The 15,787-nt window shown below is 40.5% G+C and overlaps 1 protein-coding gene across 2 annotated transcripts; it reads right to left on the reverse strand.

The window, feature by feature from the left end:
• Positions 1-1,791: 1,791 nt before the first annotated feature.
• Positions 1,792-13,522, reverse strand: abhd13 (abhydrolase domain containing 13). 2 transcript variants are annotated; one of them, XM_062069035.1, is made up of 3 exons: positions 13,325-13,522; positions 9,095-9,187; positions 1,792-5,148 (listed from the first exon to the last, which is right to left on the reverse strand). In XM_062069035.1, the coding sequence occupies exon 3, from the start codon at positions 5,134-5,136 to the stop codon at positions 4,057-4,059; it is 1,080 nt and encodes a 359-aa protein (XP_061925019.1). In that variant the 5' UTR covers positions 5,137-5,148; positions 9,095-9,187; positions 13,325-13,522; the 3' UTR covers positions 1,792-4,056. The 2 variants fall into 2 exon arrangements, with proteins under 2 accessions (XP_061925019.1, XP_061925017.1); XM_062069033.1 differs by lacking the exon at positions 9,095-9,187.
• Between the last annotated feature and the right edge of the window lie 2,265 nt (positions 13,523-15,787).

A 15,787-nucleotide genomic window follows, 5' to 3' on the forward strand; every position in this document is an offset into this window, starting at 1 on the left:
TTTCACAATATTATGTCAGACCCACTCAACATCCATTGCTTTCGGTCTCCCCTAGAGGGGGGGGGGTTTAACCCACATATGCGGTCCTCTCCAAGGTTTCTCATAGTCATTCACATCGACGTCCCACTGGGGTGAGTTTTTCCTTGCTCGTATGTGGGCTCTGTACCGAGGATGTCGTTGTGGCTTGTGCAGCCCTTTGAGACACTTGTGATTTAGGGCTATATAAATAAACATTGATTGATTGATTGAACTTTTTGAGTACTTTTGCTAATTACCCAGCAGGCGCAAGACATTAAAACAATGTTGACAACTTGTGGAAGTAGGTCCTGATGTTGAGCAACTCAAACATAACGTTGAAACAACATGCTTTTTAACAACGTCTTATCAATGTTGGGTTCTGACGTTGATTTGACCATTGCATTTTGGTAATTTCCCAACCACTATTCTACAACATCAATACTACGTGGACACAACACGCTTTTTGACGACGTTGATTTGACCTTTGAAAGTTGGTCATTTCCCAAACAACAATGTGGATCCAACATTGGACGTCAACTTTGTCTCAATTTACAACACAGCATTTTGCAACCATGTTTCAAAGTCAGTTTTAAAAGACATGTAATCAACGTTGTGTCAATGTTTTGTGCCTGCTGGGAAACTGACAAACCAATGGTAGGCAACAATTACTTATTGTGGATACCGTCCATCCATCTTCTTACGCTTATCCGATGTCGGGTCACGGGGGCAGCAGCCTAAGCAGGGAAGCCCAGACTTCCATCTCCCCAGCCACTTCGTACAGCTCCTCCCGGGGGATCCCGAGGTGTTCCCAGGCCAGCCGGGAGACATAGTCGTCCCAATGAGTCCTGGGTCTTCCCCGTGGCCTCCTACCAGTCGGACCTGCCCTAAACATCTCACTCCTGACCAGATGCCCGAACCACCTCACCTGGCTCCTCTCGATGTGGAGGAGCAGCGGCTTTACTTTGAACTCCTCCCGGATGGCAGAGCTTCTCACCCTATCTCCAAGGGAGAGCCCTGCCACCCGGCGAAAGAAACTCATTACGGACGCTTGTCCTTTCGGTCATAACCCAAAGCTCAGGACCATAGCTGAGGATGGGAACGTAGATCAACCGGTAAATTGAGAGCTTTGCATTCCGGCGAAGCTCCTTCTTCACCACAACGGATCGACACAGCTTCCGCATTACTGAAGACACCACACCGATCTGCCTTTCGATCTCACGATCCACTCTTCCCTCACTCGTGAACAAGACTCCGAGGTACTTCAACTCCTCCACTTGGGGAAAGATCTCCTCCCCAACCCGGAGATGGCACTCCACCCTTTTCCTGGTCCTTTGATATTCTTTTCCATCGAGGTATTCGAGCTGCTCTTTGTCTGATCCCTCACCCTCACCTGTTTGTCTTGGGAGACCCTACCAGAGGGCATAGAAGCCCTCGGACAACATAGGTCCTAGGTTCTTTGGGACACGCACACTCCTCTACCACGATAAGGTGGCAGCTCAGAGAAGAGGAGGATACCAAATTCGATATTTTTGTGGCCTGACCGAATGCCCTCGGTACTACCAGGGTATAGATCCAAGTAAAATCCAATGCCATCATATTTCAAAACCATTGTTTCCCGTCATATTTTTTTCCGAGATAAGTTTTTCTTTACAAAAAGTTGCAATATTACGAGAATAAACTCAGAATATATGTGTGAAGTTATATGAGCAAGATAATTTTAGAATAAAGATTCATTTTTCAAAGAATATTCAAATATTCGACTATTTTATTGTTTATTGTGGCTTCACACAATACCTTTTCATAGCATTACTGCAATCATGACATATCTTTATTTTTTGTCTCGAAGCTCTGACAGGCATCAAAGAAGGAAGTGTGACAACCTTGACAAACTTCTCAAAAATAAAAAGTGAAGTGGCAGCAACTGTCAAAACCCCACACCGTTGTTTGATTGTATTTAAGAGTGTCGCAATGTTACTTTCATTATCAATTTTATTGCGTATTAAAGCAAAGATCACACAAAGTGAAAATGCAATAGCACAAAAAAGTAATGCAGAAAAGAGTGCAAATGGAGAGAAAAGTCATTGGGTGACATCTTCATGCTTAAGATGAAGATGAATCATTCAAATGTTGTGAAGTTTGTACAAAAAAAGTCCAACACTGCAAGTTGCTTACAGTATAACACATCCTTAAAGCACATACATGAGTTATTCCTAAAAACACATTCAAAGTGGTTTTGCAGCACACATTCGACTCAAGATTTAAGCACCAGTGCTTCATTTATGTGACAGACAGTAACCATGGCAACTAGGAGTCCGGAAGTGCAATACCAACATATGTTGGGGGGTGAGCTAAATGATGATAGTGAATATATATCGGACTGTTGATGGATAAATAGAAGAGCAGACATGTTATTCAATGCAAGTATGTTTTACATTCATAGTAGTTACAGCACACCAGATATGGCTAAAGAGCACTACAGTAGATGTGAATGGCTTTGACATCTCTGCATTTTTATGGTGTTGTGCGTTATTTAAAGTGAACGTTCTATTTTTGTCAAATGCTCAAACGTCTGCCGGACTCCTTTGAAGACATTAGGGAAAGGTTTATTAGCTCATTCACAGGCCTCCGAAGGAGTGCAGCCATTTTGGCACATGGTGGGAGGCTGGGGCGTACAGTAGGCCTAAATAACAATTAGTCACAATGCCACACAATGTGAGGAATAATAACAGCAGGGATTAGATTCTTGAACGCTTCACGTTACTATTTGATGAAGATTACGCTTTACTTTTTTTTTTTTTACTTCCTAAAAGGAAAGCCCTTATGAAAGAATACAAGAGCCACGCTTAAGTAAAAAATTATTTTCAAAAATGTTACATGATTAAAATCATATTCAAATTATTATCTTTTTAATTATTATTGTACATATCAAAAGGGGAAAAAGATGAGTTAAGAAGGTGAAGTTGTATATTTGTCAAGAAAACAAGTTGAATAGTTACATCAGATGTTAGTTTTTAGAAGAAAAAAGTTGTATTAAAAAAACCTATTAGAATATAAGTCTTACTTTCTCAAGTGGGCGGGGAATAAATATTGCAAAAATCATCTTTTCTTTCCCGACCGATATAGTCACAATTTTATGGCAGTCTTTTTTTTTTTTTTTTAATAATTTTACAAGGCTAAAAACTACTTCATCAAACAAAATACTGTTAAATTAGTACTGTTATGACAAGTCTTTTTTTTTTTTTCAAGAAAAGGGCATAAATATATCAAATACAAATTAAGCCTTGGGGAGAGATAAAGTTATATATTGTCAGGGAAAAAAGTTATGATATTTTTGTCTGGAAAAAGTCACGTTACATCAAGTACTATTTGAGAATTGTATTTCTTCAACATTTTTTTTTTCCTACAGGAAAGTCATATTTCTTTCCAAGAGAAAGGATCAATGTCACATGGAAAAAAGAGCAAAATCATTTCTAGAAAAGTGTAGAAAAAAACTTGCAATATTTCAAGAACAGGATTTTTTTGTAATATCGTGAGAGTCAAAGAGTCAAACTTTTTTCAGGAAAAGAAGTCAATGTCAGATGTCATAATGCTACTAGAAAAACGTTGCAATTATTTTCTAGAAAAGTCATACCATACGTTTTTGTGGCCCTTGTACTCCCTCTGTCATTTCACTATTTGATCTGGCACTGGACAGAGAATAATTAACGAGACCATGAGACAGAGGCTCGTGATCAAATAAAACGTGTGTATTTTTTACATTGAATGTGTTACAAGTCAGACTGAGAAGCCTTGTGGGGATTGTCAGAGTGCTCCTCTACTCCAAAGAGCTACCATGTAACAGCAGCACTAATCTGTATCAGTCCTTTTATGGTAAACACACTTCCCCTCAGTAGCTGTAATACATTTCTGTAATCTTTCATGATAATCTGACCTCATAGTTTCAAATGCATGCATTCAGCTCAGGCTGAAAGTAAGAAAAGAGAGCAATGGCCACTCCCTGAACATGTTATGTTCTCGTTGATGGAGGGTCAAATCAAATCAGATGATGGTGACACTGGCAGAGGTCTGCACGCTCTCCTCGTGGGCGTGGCTCTTGAGCAGGTCTTTGATGAACTGCTCCAAGGAAGCGAAGTAGTCATGACACTGCCACGTGTCGTTGTGCGTGCCCTCTGGGAAGATGGCCAGGCGTTTAGTCCGCGAGGGCGACAGCTCGTACAGCTGCTTCATCATGACGGGCGGGATGAGCTGGTCCGACAGGCCCGAGACGAACAGGGAGGGCATGCGGCACAGCGCCACCTGCCGGTAGGACAGGAACTGGTTCCTGTAGCACCACACGGGCAGCAAGCGCATGGGCAAGAAGGAGAAGAGCGTCGCCGCCATGTGCGGGATGCTGAGGAAGGTGTTCTCCACGATAATGGCAGCCACACGGTGAGGGTTGGCCGACGCCAAGCGGATGGCCACTGCGCCCCCGAGCGAGCGGCCGAACAGTATCACTTTGGTCTTGTCCAAATCTGGGCGAGTCATCACGTAGTCTAGAGTAGCCTCGGCGTCCAAGTAGAGGCCTTCCTCACTGGGCTCCCCGTCACTCTTACCGTAGCCGCGGTAGTCCACCAGCACCACGTTGACTTTCAGGTTGACAAGCATCAGCAAGGCATTGGGCACTCTGTGACCGATATTGCCCGCGTTGCCATGGAAGTAAAGAATAGTGGGCGGCGCCGAGGAGGCGGGGCTGCTGCTTTGATTGCCCGGGGTGACTCCAGGAGGCCCGTCCCCTCCCGTGTAGCGAAGTAGAATCAAGTTGAGCTTCACACCGTCCTTGGTGCGAACGTACACGTTCTCATGAGGAATTCCCGTCGGCATGGGAACGTAGAGGCGCGACGACGACGGCTGGTCGGGGAAGTAGAGGAGCACGTCTTGGAATTTGTAGAGGATGCCCGCCACGGAAGCCAGAATGAGAGCCAGGAGGATGAAACCTCCGTAGAGGTGGAAAGTGAGGATGAGGGCCAGCAGGGAGACACGACAGGCGCCCCAGGACCAGGAGACAAAGGCCAGGGCACAGCGCTCCACTGTGCCCCACAGCCTCCACGGCTTCTCCATGCCAACACAGAGCTTAGTCATAAAACCCACAATCTGGAAGCACATAGAACACCAGGCAGAAGACGTGAGCAAAACATGACTAGGAACATCTTTGAAAATGTTTTTAAAAGTAGGCTTTGCTACACATCTTAAAATAAAACCTGCATCTGTCAGCTAGCTACAGTTTATATGCTAACCTAGCATATTTCAGTTGTTATGAGAAAAGTAGCTCACACAGCTATGCTAGTGGTGATAACATTTACGTCATCCTGTCCCACTCTGTTATGCTGTTGTGTGATATATTGCATTTATTATGTCAGACAAGTGCACAGCTACAGTGTAGATTTAAAAAGTGGATACAATGGCACAATAGCACTTCACGGAACAGTAGTAAACAAATACAGCTCATTAGCTTTAAAGCTACAGACACACTAAATTGTGTGTCACCACCCAGTAGGGCTTACTAATAGGGATGTAACATGTCTAGCCTCGCCCTACAGTGATACTGGTCCTCCAGTGATAATGCTAGTTGATGATGATGATACTTAAGATACTAGGAAATGCAGTTTATTTGATATGACAGAGGTGATTATCATTAGCCTAGAGGCTCCACGCTGTGTATTGAGATACATATTTAGTTGTTTGCAGCTTGTCAGCCAGGAAACTAGACATACATTTTACTAGAAACATGTGCGTTTGTAAGGTTTGCAAACACAAAAACTAGTTTTTTACTCAATATGACCGTGTAGAGTGTGGAGGCGTTTGTGTCAGTGAGGGACAGGAGGACACTGGACAAACTGCTCGCCACCACGGACAATCCTGCCCACCCACTCCACCTGACAATTAAGGGACAGCGGAGTTCATACTCCAACAGGCTCCTTCAACTTCCTTCCCGCACTGTGCGATTCAAGAACTCCTTCATTCCGTACTCCATCCAGCTGTATAATCACTCGCCATACATCTGCCTATTATCTGACACCTGACATGTTAGCTACTTCTCTTTGTTTATAATGTCTATCTTCTATTTCCTGCTGGACCTACTCTCTATTTTATGCTGCTGCTGTTATATATACTGTATATACTGTAATATTGTACATGGTCATTGGTATATATTGTATATATGTTATAGACATAATATAATATATCTGTATATAAATTATTCTGTACACATATTATGTATATATTCGTATATATGTTAGATTTTTTTTTTTATATAGCTTTTTTAGTCTATTTATACCTGCATTGTCCTTTCCATCCTTACACTTTCCATCATTGTAACTGAGCTACTGTGTTGAACAATTTCCCTTGTGGATCATTAAAGTTTGTCTAAGTCTAAGTCTAAGTAATTGTCATACTCAATATGGCAGTTATTAAAACATAACTCCTAAACCAAACATGCAATATGTCTAATAATGCCTGAAATAATGTATATTTGTCAGTTTTACTGGAATCATGTGCTTTTGTAAGGTTTTCAAACACAAAAAATAGTTTTTTACTCAACATGACAGTAATGTTCTTAGAATCCTGAGATAATGCAAAAAAAGCAATAGCAAATGTATTCAAACATAATTCCTAAACCAAACATGCAAAATGTCTAATAATGCCTGAAATAATGTATCTTTGTGACTTTTACTAGAAACATGTACTTTTGTAAGGTAATAGTGTAAGCTCGAGGGGATTGGCGTTTGTAATCAGCTTTTAAAAGGCATTAATCTCAATGGCGATCGCATACTTTTGAACAAAAATTGTCGATACTGATCGGTGACTGATTGATTTGCACATCCCTGCTTACTAGTCCTTTAAAAAGTCTAAATTCCAGGACCAATGTTGGATTTAGACTAACGCATTTGTTTTAAATGAAAGAATATGGTTAAACGTAACCCAAAAAAGTAACCCAAGTCTGGGAGACACTTCTATTTTCCACTTTCAAGAGCTGGCCCGGTTGTCCTTTTCTTTTAGAGCCCCCTTTGACTGGAATCATCTGCCTGTCCCTCTGAGGTCTTTATCAGCCATTGGTCCCTTCAAAATGTCTCTTTTTGTTTATCTTAAAACTGAATGCCACTGTATGTAGTATGCCCTTGGTGGGAATTTAATTTAATTTAATAATCCATCCATCCATCCATCCATTTTCTACCGCTTATTCCCTTCGGGGTCGCGGGGGGCATGATAATATTATATTTAATTTACTGCATTATATGTTATTCTATTGTAAATTCTGAGAGAGTTGTGTGAGCTGAGAGGTATCTGAGCAAAATTGTCTTTAATGATTGTCTGTAATTGTTTGTTGTGTAACTTGTCCTGTGTTGTACTGTATTGTGTTAATTTGAAATGTCTTTGGTCCCCGTTGAATACGAGATGCTGCATCTCAAGGGGGTTTCCATTAAAACATTCAAATTAATCGACAATGGCGATCACATACTTTTTAACAAAAGTTGTTGATTCTGATTGGTGACTGATTGATTTGCATATCCCTGCTTACTAGTCCTTTATAAAGTCTAAATTCTAAAATGCTAGATTAACACATTTGTTTCAAATGAAATAATATGGTTAAAAGTAACCCAAATCTGGGAGACACTTCCATTTTTTAGAGTGTGTAACATAATACGCATTCCAACATGTAATACGTCATACATTACAAACCAGATTCATGTATGTGCGCATAGCTATTATATTACACTCATACAAATGCAGCGTTTAAGATAGACACTTTAAATGAGACATTACCTTTTTGTTAACCTTGATTACCACTATGGGCGTCACTAGGGTTACAAACTAATTATTACTAGTCATGTGAACTGGATAAGCACACAGGGTGTGGACAAAAACATAAAGCAATAGGTTTGTACGAACCATGCAGCAAAAATAGTTGATCTTGTTGACAAAAAAACATATTAGTGGGACAACAAACAGGAGTGTAAGACCACGTCCACACGAACACAGATACTTAATAAACACCTACGTTTAGGCCTCTTGTCCACACGCAGACGTATACTTTTGTCTTTAAAAATGCAGAATTTTACAAATACGCTGGCCAAAGTGTAGATATCCAAAACTCTCCGCTTAGGGCAGTGGTTCTCAAACTTTTTTTGTCATCCCCCACTTTGGACAAGGGGGAGTTTTCAAGCCCCACCTGCCCCCATCGCCCCAACAGAACGCTAATGCCAAGCTTAACATTTTCAAATTTATTGAACATCAAGTAACATCAAGTTGTATACATTCAAACTCAATAACATAAAATAACATCAAGTTCAATAATAAATAAAATAACTGTGCAGCTGTGGTATAACTTGCATCAAGTTCAATAATAAATCAAATAACTTGCATCAAGTTCAATAATAAATCAAATAACTTGCATCAAGTTCAATAATAAATAAAACAAAAGTGTTATAACTTGCATCAAGTTCAATAATAAATCAAATAACTTGCATCAAGTTCAATAATAAATAAAACAAAAGTGTTATAACTTGCATCAAGTTCAATAATAAATCAAAAGTGTTATAACTTGCATCAAGTTCAATAATAAATCAAAAACATTGTTATAACTTGCATCAAGTTCAATAATAAATCAAATAAAAGTGTTATAACTTGCATCAAGTTCAATAATAAATAAAATAAAAGTGTTATAACTTGCTTCAAGTTCAATAATAAATCAAATAACGTGATGCATAATAATAAATAAAATAAAAGTGCCACTTTGCAATCTTTGCAAAAAAAAAGGAGGAGCTATGCATTTTGGCAAGACAGAGCAAGTGAACAGGGGCGCCGCTAGGGATTTTGGGCCCCATGAAAAGAATCTTTACAGGGCCCCCAACACAGCGGCAACATTTTTTGATGCTATTTTACATACAATTATGCATTTTAATGGTATTCTGAATACAATGGAATTCATTTTGAGTCATTTATTTGCTGCACCACTGATTCTTGAGACTGTAGTAAAATGTATTATATTTTGTATTATATTATTATTATTATTATTATTTCAACACACACAGCTGCTCACCTCCTTCCTCGTGTGGGGGCACTGGGGCTGATTCAGGGGCAGGGGGACTTGGGGGCTGACAGACAGCTGCTGCTGCTGCTGGTGCACTTGACTCTGTTCAGAATGAGGCATCATTTTGACAGAGGGGAGATCAACTATTATTGAATAAGAACAGCTTGATAAATGTTTGACTGGATTGATTATTTAACTAATATAGCAGTAAAATGTAAAAATCCAGAGTTTTCTTGAGCTAACATGGTGAGAAAAGTGAGCTAGCTTATTACCACAGACAGGGACAAAGTTAATATGCATAACTTTCCACCACAACTAACAAACCCACCTTTTTTTTGGGAAATATTGGGTGACATATTGTCGACCCTTCAACTCCTTCTTCTCTCTTATTTTATTTTCCTTTCTTTTTTGGCTGCCTGATTTTTGAGGCATACTGCTGTCTCCTCCGCTTTGCCCGCTGTGGCGCTGTCTGTCTGTGACAAATCGTCGTGCTCTACATGCAGCTGATCCAGTCGGACTGAACCATTTTACGTAAATAGAGGGGGGGAAGGGAGGGCCCTGCAGGTGTTGATGCTTCCAAAACAAACAAAGGTATTGTTACCAGGACATGGAAAATAAAACATGTGTGATTATATGTTAGTTAATAACTTAGTGTCATTATTTTTTCTGTATTATAATTTCATCATCATTAGGGGCCTCTCTGGGCCCCCCTCCATCATGGGCCCCTAGAATCTGTCTCCTTTACCCCCCCTTTTCGGCGCCCCTGCAAGTGAACATGAGTTTTACAGTACTCCAGCATTAGTGGCTGCAATGAGCCTGTTTTGCACTGCACAGCTTTTCAAATCGGGGTTGCAGGCTTGACACTGCCACTGTTAAAACCTCATTGAGTTCGGGGCTGAGCTTGCTTGACGCGAATGCTTCCCGGTGAATGACACACAGTGTGTCCAATGCGCATTTGGCGCAACCCTCTTTATTAGAGCCTGCAGCCCGTTTCTTTACCCTGCCATGGTCTGTGTGCCATCAGAGCAAAAGCCCACACAGTTTTCCCATTTAAGGTTGTGTTCTTTGAGGAAACTGTCCATTATCTTGAACAGCTCATCAGCAGTGGCTCTATTTTTTATGTATTTGCAAAACAGCAAATCCTCGCACAGTGACTCGCCATTCACAGAGCTTCCGCTTAGCCCCGCCCCCATTAGTTACTGTTGCTATGTCTGTCAAACTTGCGCTCCTACCTAGAAATTTAAAGTCTACAGGAAAAATAACTAATTTACATTTATTTATATAGCGGATTCCACAGACAGAATCACAAAGTGATTTACAGTGTGTATAGAAAATGAAAGCATAGTAAAAAAAAAAATCTAAGAATATAATTTAAAAAAAAAAAAAGTAAAGTGAAATTTCCTCCCGTTCCTCGCGCCCCACCTGTCATGTCTCTATTCCCCACCAGTGGGGCGCGCCCCACACTTTGAGAAACGCTGGCTTAGGGTATGCGTGTACACGGCACAAACGGAGACTTGTGACGACGTCACGGTTGAGCGCTGTCATTTCCAAGCTCAGTAGCACTACCTTGCTGGCTTCAAACACACTATAAGAGGATTTACTGTATGATTGAACGTAAACATGCTGCTGTTTTCACTCAATATTAATAAAAAAGACACATCAAAAGGGGCCTTGCGACACTTTAGACGGCGCAAACGACAGTCAGCTGTTTTGGATACCATCGCTGTGTGTCGAACCTCCACCTGATGGAACAACTTTGACAAGCAAGACTAGAAAGGTACAACATTATCTTATGTTTTAGTCCTTGTTTAACGACAAATCATGAAGTTAACTTACGTGTCTTGCTTCCGTTTTTGTACATGGAGCCGGGCTCGACAGTGCTCGCGTGTAAAAATCGACCAAGCAATTAAAAAAAACAATGTAGCGTCCTCTTTGGAGTTAAAAAGTTAAAGTACCAATGATAGTCACGTCATGTGGTGAAATTAACCTCTGCATTTGACCAATCCCCTTGTTCGGTGAGCAGCAGCGGTGGCCGTGCCCGGGAATCATTTGGTGATGTAACCGCCAATTCCAACCCTTGATGCTGAGTGCCAAGCAGGGAGGTAATTGGTTGTGCTGTGCTGCTGGAACCCAACACTCATAGAATCATAACTTGTTCAGCAACATTATTTCTAAAATCAGCCACACTAATGAGCCATGGAAACCATTTTGCATGTTCAAGGGAATTATAAAACATTTAATCATGGATATTGTGATATGGTACATGTGTAATCAAGTGTATGCTGTCTTTAGCATCAGTACACACTGCTCAGTGGCCTTGTGGTTAAAGGGTCCGCCCAGAGATCGGTAGGTCGTGAGTTCAAACTCCGGCCGAGTCTAACCAAAGACTGTAAAAATGGGACCCACTACCTCTTTTTCATAACATGGTCACTACTGCCTAGTTTCTCTTGTTATATTCTTATTTCACTGTTATATTTTTATTGTCATTGTTGCTTTTTATTTTTATTCTATTGTAATATTTTTCTATTTTGTTTCCATTTATACCCCCATTATTTACTTTTTAAATTTGATCTCAATTTTGTATACTGCTGCTGGAATTGTAATTTTCCTGAGGGAACTCTCCTGAAGGAATCAATAAAGTACTATCTATCTATCTCCCTGCTTGGCACGCAGCATCAAGGGTTGGAATTGGGGGTTAAATCACCAAATTGATTCCCGGGCGCAGCCACCGCCGTTGCTCACAGCTCCCCTCACCTCCCAGGGGGTGAACAAGGGGATGGGTAAAATGCAGGGGGTAATTTCACCACACATAGTGTGTGTGTGTGACAATCATTGGTACTTTAACTTTTTTAATAATGTTCTCTGTGTACTCTGGCTGGTTTTAAAGATCGTGTACGTCCAAAGTCGATCAAAGTAAACATAATAGAGGTGTAATACCACCAAGTTGCTGATTTTTTCAGGCTTCTGATTGGACACAATGTGCATGACAGCTAATGTATGCGTTTGTGTGTAGACATAAAACAGTTTTGAAAGTACACTTGTGTGGATGGAGATTATTTTAACCCCAAAAATGTGTTTTTGAAACTCTCTGTGTTCGTATGTAAAACCAGGAGGGTTGGCAAGTATGATATTTGTACATATCCTATTTGCTGATGTTGTTGTTGTTGTCTCTCTGTCTTATCCCCCACTTGTCCTCGCAATTTCCCCCTCTCTCTTCCTTTTTTTCCTCTTTCAATCCCCTCCTGCTCCGGCCTGGCTGCACCAAATAATAATATAAATCCATCCATCCATTTTCTACCGCTTATTACATTCGGGGTCGCGGGGGGCGCTGGAGCCTATTTCAGCTACAATCGGGCGGAAGGCGAGGTACACCCTGGACAAGTCGCCACCTCATCGCAGGGCCAACACAGATAGACAGACAACATTCACACACACACACTGGGGCCATTTTTTAGTGTTGTCAATCAACCTATCCCCAGGTGCATGTTTTTGGAGGTGGGAGGAAGCCGGAGCCCAGAGGGAACCCACGCAGTCACGGGGAGAACATGCAAACTCTACACAGAAAGATCCCGAGCCCGGGATTGAACTCAGGACATTCGTATTGTGAGGCACATGCACTAACCCCTGTACCACCGTACTGCCCTGGTGTATGTTGTGTGCACAGCTATTACATTACACTCATACAAATGCAGCGTTTACCACTCACTTTAATTCATGTGAAGATAAGACACTTTAAATGAGATATCACCTTTTTGTTAACCTTGATTACCACTATGGGGCGTCATTAAGTTTACGAAGTAATTATTACTAGTCATGTGAACTGGATAAGCGCACAGGGTGTGGACAAAAACATAAAGCAATATGCTCGTACGAACCATGCAGCAACAATAGTTGATCTTGTTGACAACAAAACATATTAGTGGGACAACAAAAAGGAGTGTAAGTCACAAACAACAACTAATAACCATGCCAGAGAGAAAATATATGCTAATGCTAATAGTCACTACACGTCGACGTGTCACTCAATTTGTTCGCAAAATTTTAAACACAAAAATGGGTTACAAGTACGGCACATTTACTGTAACTTAAGGAAACGAAGCAACAGGATTTTTTAAAGTTATTGTACAAATAATTGTCGCAAAAAGTGCTGCCTTAGTCCAACATTAGCATGCTAACTGCTAAAGCTAACCTAGCGTTAACTCGCCGGAGGTTAACCAGGCGGCGGCGCACTTTACTCACCTTCCTGTCATTTTTACTTGCATCGGCTGCGTGAAGAGACGACAAAACTGTGCTTCGGGAACAACACTTTCATGCAAGCTCCGTGGTCTTTAATCGGCCTGATGTAAACTTGACAGTTTGTTATTCGACAGCCCAAAGGGAAACCGGTAGGGCTAGCTCAGCTGGCTAACAGCCGAGTTCTTGTTGTTGGCTTCCGGGTTGAACTCAAACCCGGAAATACGGTTCCGCAACAAAGTGTTTTCCTATTCAGCGATGACGTATTTGCTTTAATCGTGTGGAATCGTGTGGAATTGTAAACCAAAAAAAGCAACATTTTTATGTATGGCTATAAGGTATAAAGAAAGTAGGTTACAGTACCAAAGGTCGATAAAATATACAATTTACCTTTTAGCCACATGAGGTCGCTGTCCTCTTAATGTTTAATTCTGAGCAGACAAGCGTGCATTAAACAACGCTATTTCTGAAAGGGGCTGTTTTAAATCAACAAATATGTTACCATGAGTGATTTACCATCACATATATATTTTCTAAATATCTGCATGAAATGTAGGCATAAAACAACATACTGTATGTAACGTTTCAGGTGATTCTTACAAATGTTTACTACACACCGTGCCAATAATAGAACCAAATGTTCATTTATCTATTTGCACACACGAAAAAAAGATAATCATCATCAGCATCGTCGTTTCTTTTTATTCCTTTCATGAAAATGCATATATACAAGCCACGTACAGTAAAGTTCACACTTTCATTGTTTTTTTTGTTTCATATACATTTCCATGACCATAAAGGAGCAGATGGAAGAATATTATTATTATATTTATCTGCCCCCTCTTTAAACACAAATTATTTTAGATGACTTTATCACTGTTCCCTCCACCAACACCCAAATTCCAACATACTTTTTTAATTTTCACAAAGACACGTCCAATCAAAATAAAAAATCAGTTTGATATAATGCCAGTTGTCTCTTTTTGTAACTCTTTTTAAATTCAAAAATATTCTTTCACCTTTTTAAGTCTTTCTTTAGAGAATTCCATGCTTTCACACCAATACACAGTCAATACACAGTATAAAGCAACTCGCATGTGGTTAAAGGGGAACTTTTTTGGAATTTTGTCTATCCACAATCCTTATGTGAGACAAGCGCACATGTTTTTTTTAAATATATTTTTTTATGCATTCTAACTCGTAAATAAATGGTAGCAAAAGTCAGCTAACAATGGCGCCAAAGGGAGTCGCTCTATCCCGCCTATGAAGCGCTCTAAAAAATGTTGACACCTCCATAAACATTTTATATACATGTTGTAAGCATATATTTAATGTAATAACAGGCACACGCATAATAACATGTAATATTAATGTATTTTGGTCATTTTAAGCATACAACGGTATATTAATTTCGCAGAAGCATCACAACATCGTCTTTTATGTTCAACAACAACAACACTACTACTCGTGACAGACTTGATGAGAGACAATGACGACTACTTTGGGACAAACGATGATCCAGAACATTATATTTTTGAGCCTGAATATACGAAGGATGACCTATCTACAAGTCTTTGAAGCTGCGTGCTAAACAGTTTTAGCTTCAGTTGAACACTAAGCATCATACAGCATGCTAATTGCTGTTAGGAATACATACTATGAACATAATAAAACAATCCCTCACTGTACAATGTCTGCTCTTAATGGGATGCCGATTTATGGGATTGTAGAGGTTGCCCTCTAGTGGGTTTTTCGGACAACCACACACTGCCACGAGAGCCCGGATTTCAGGGAACAACACTGTTTTATTTGCATAAATATTGCTGAGATAGCCTCCAGCGACCCCCCGCTACTCCAAAAGAAACAAGCGGTAGAAAATGGATGTATGGATGATGGGCTTTTGCTTTCCAGCAAAATATATTTTCCTCAGTCTCTTTGGCTCCCACTCCAACTCCCACTCCATGTCTCGTTCCGGCTGCTGCTAATAAGGGCGACAGGTTATTTGATAACAACGCCCAGCTGGGCAATCCACTCACCTGCCGCTGTCTTCGAGGCCGGTCCATGCACACCCCACTCTGTGGCAGGCCCGCAGGCCACGCTCCCCTCCACAGGGATGTTTATATTTTTCCGTTTAGATGAAGAATTAATCATAATCTTCACGCAGGTTTTTTTTAAAAAAAAGTGCAGCAAACGAGCGTCTTTTTGTGTCTTTCTCATCATCTCCGGGTATAAATTGGATGCCAAAGTTGACCAAATTCTCAGTTTATGGTTACGACCTATCTTGGTGAGAGGCATGATTTATAACCTTTACCACCTCACCAGCTGAATATGTCAATACTGTAGCTGCAGTAATTAGTTTGCTCTCATTGATAATACCTGGGATTTATATAGCGCTTTTCTAAGTACCCAAAGTCGCTTTACATTAGCGCTTATAATAACAATATCACTAATAGACTTAGACTTAGACTT

This window comes from Entelurus aequoreus, linkage group LG14, assembly GCF_033978785.1.
Source record: "Entelurus aequoreus isolate RoL-2023_Sb linkage group LG14, RoL_Eaeq_v1.1, whole genome shotgun sequence".
Lineage (NCBI taxonomy): Eukaryota > Metazoa > Chordata > Actinopteri > Syngnathiformes > Syngnathidae > Entelurus > Entelurus aequoreus.

Bases quoted from the DNA above. Each gene is read 5' to 3' on its own strand.
- abhd13 (XM_062069033.1), bottom strand. From the start codon at position 5,136: ATGACTAAGCTCTGTGTTGGCATGGAGAAGCCGTGGAGGCTGTGGGGC.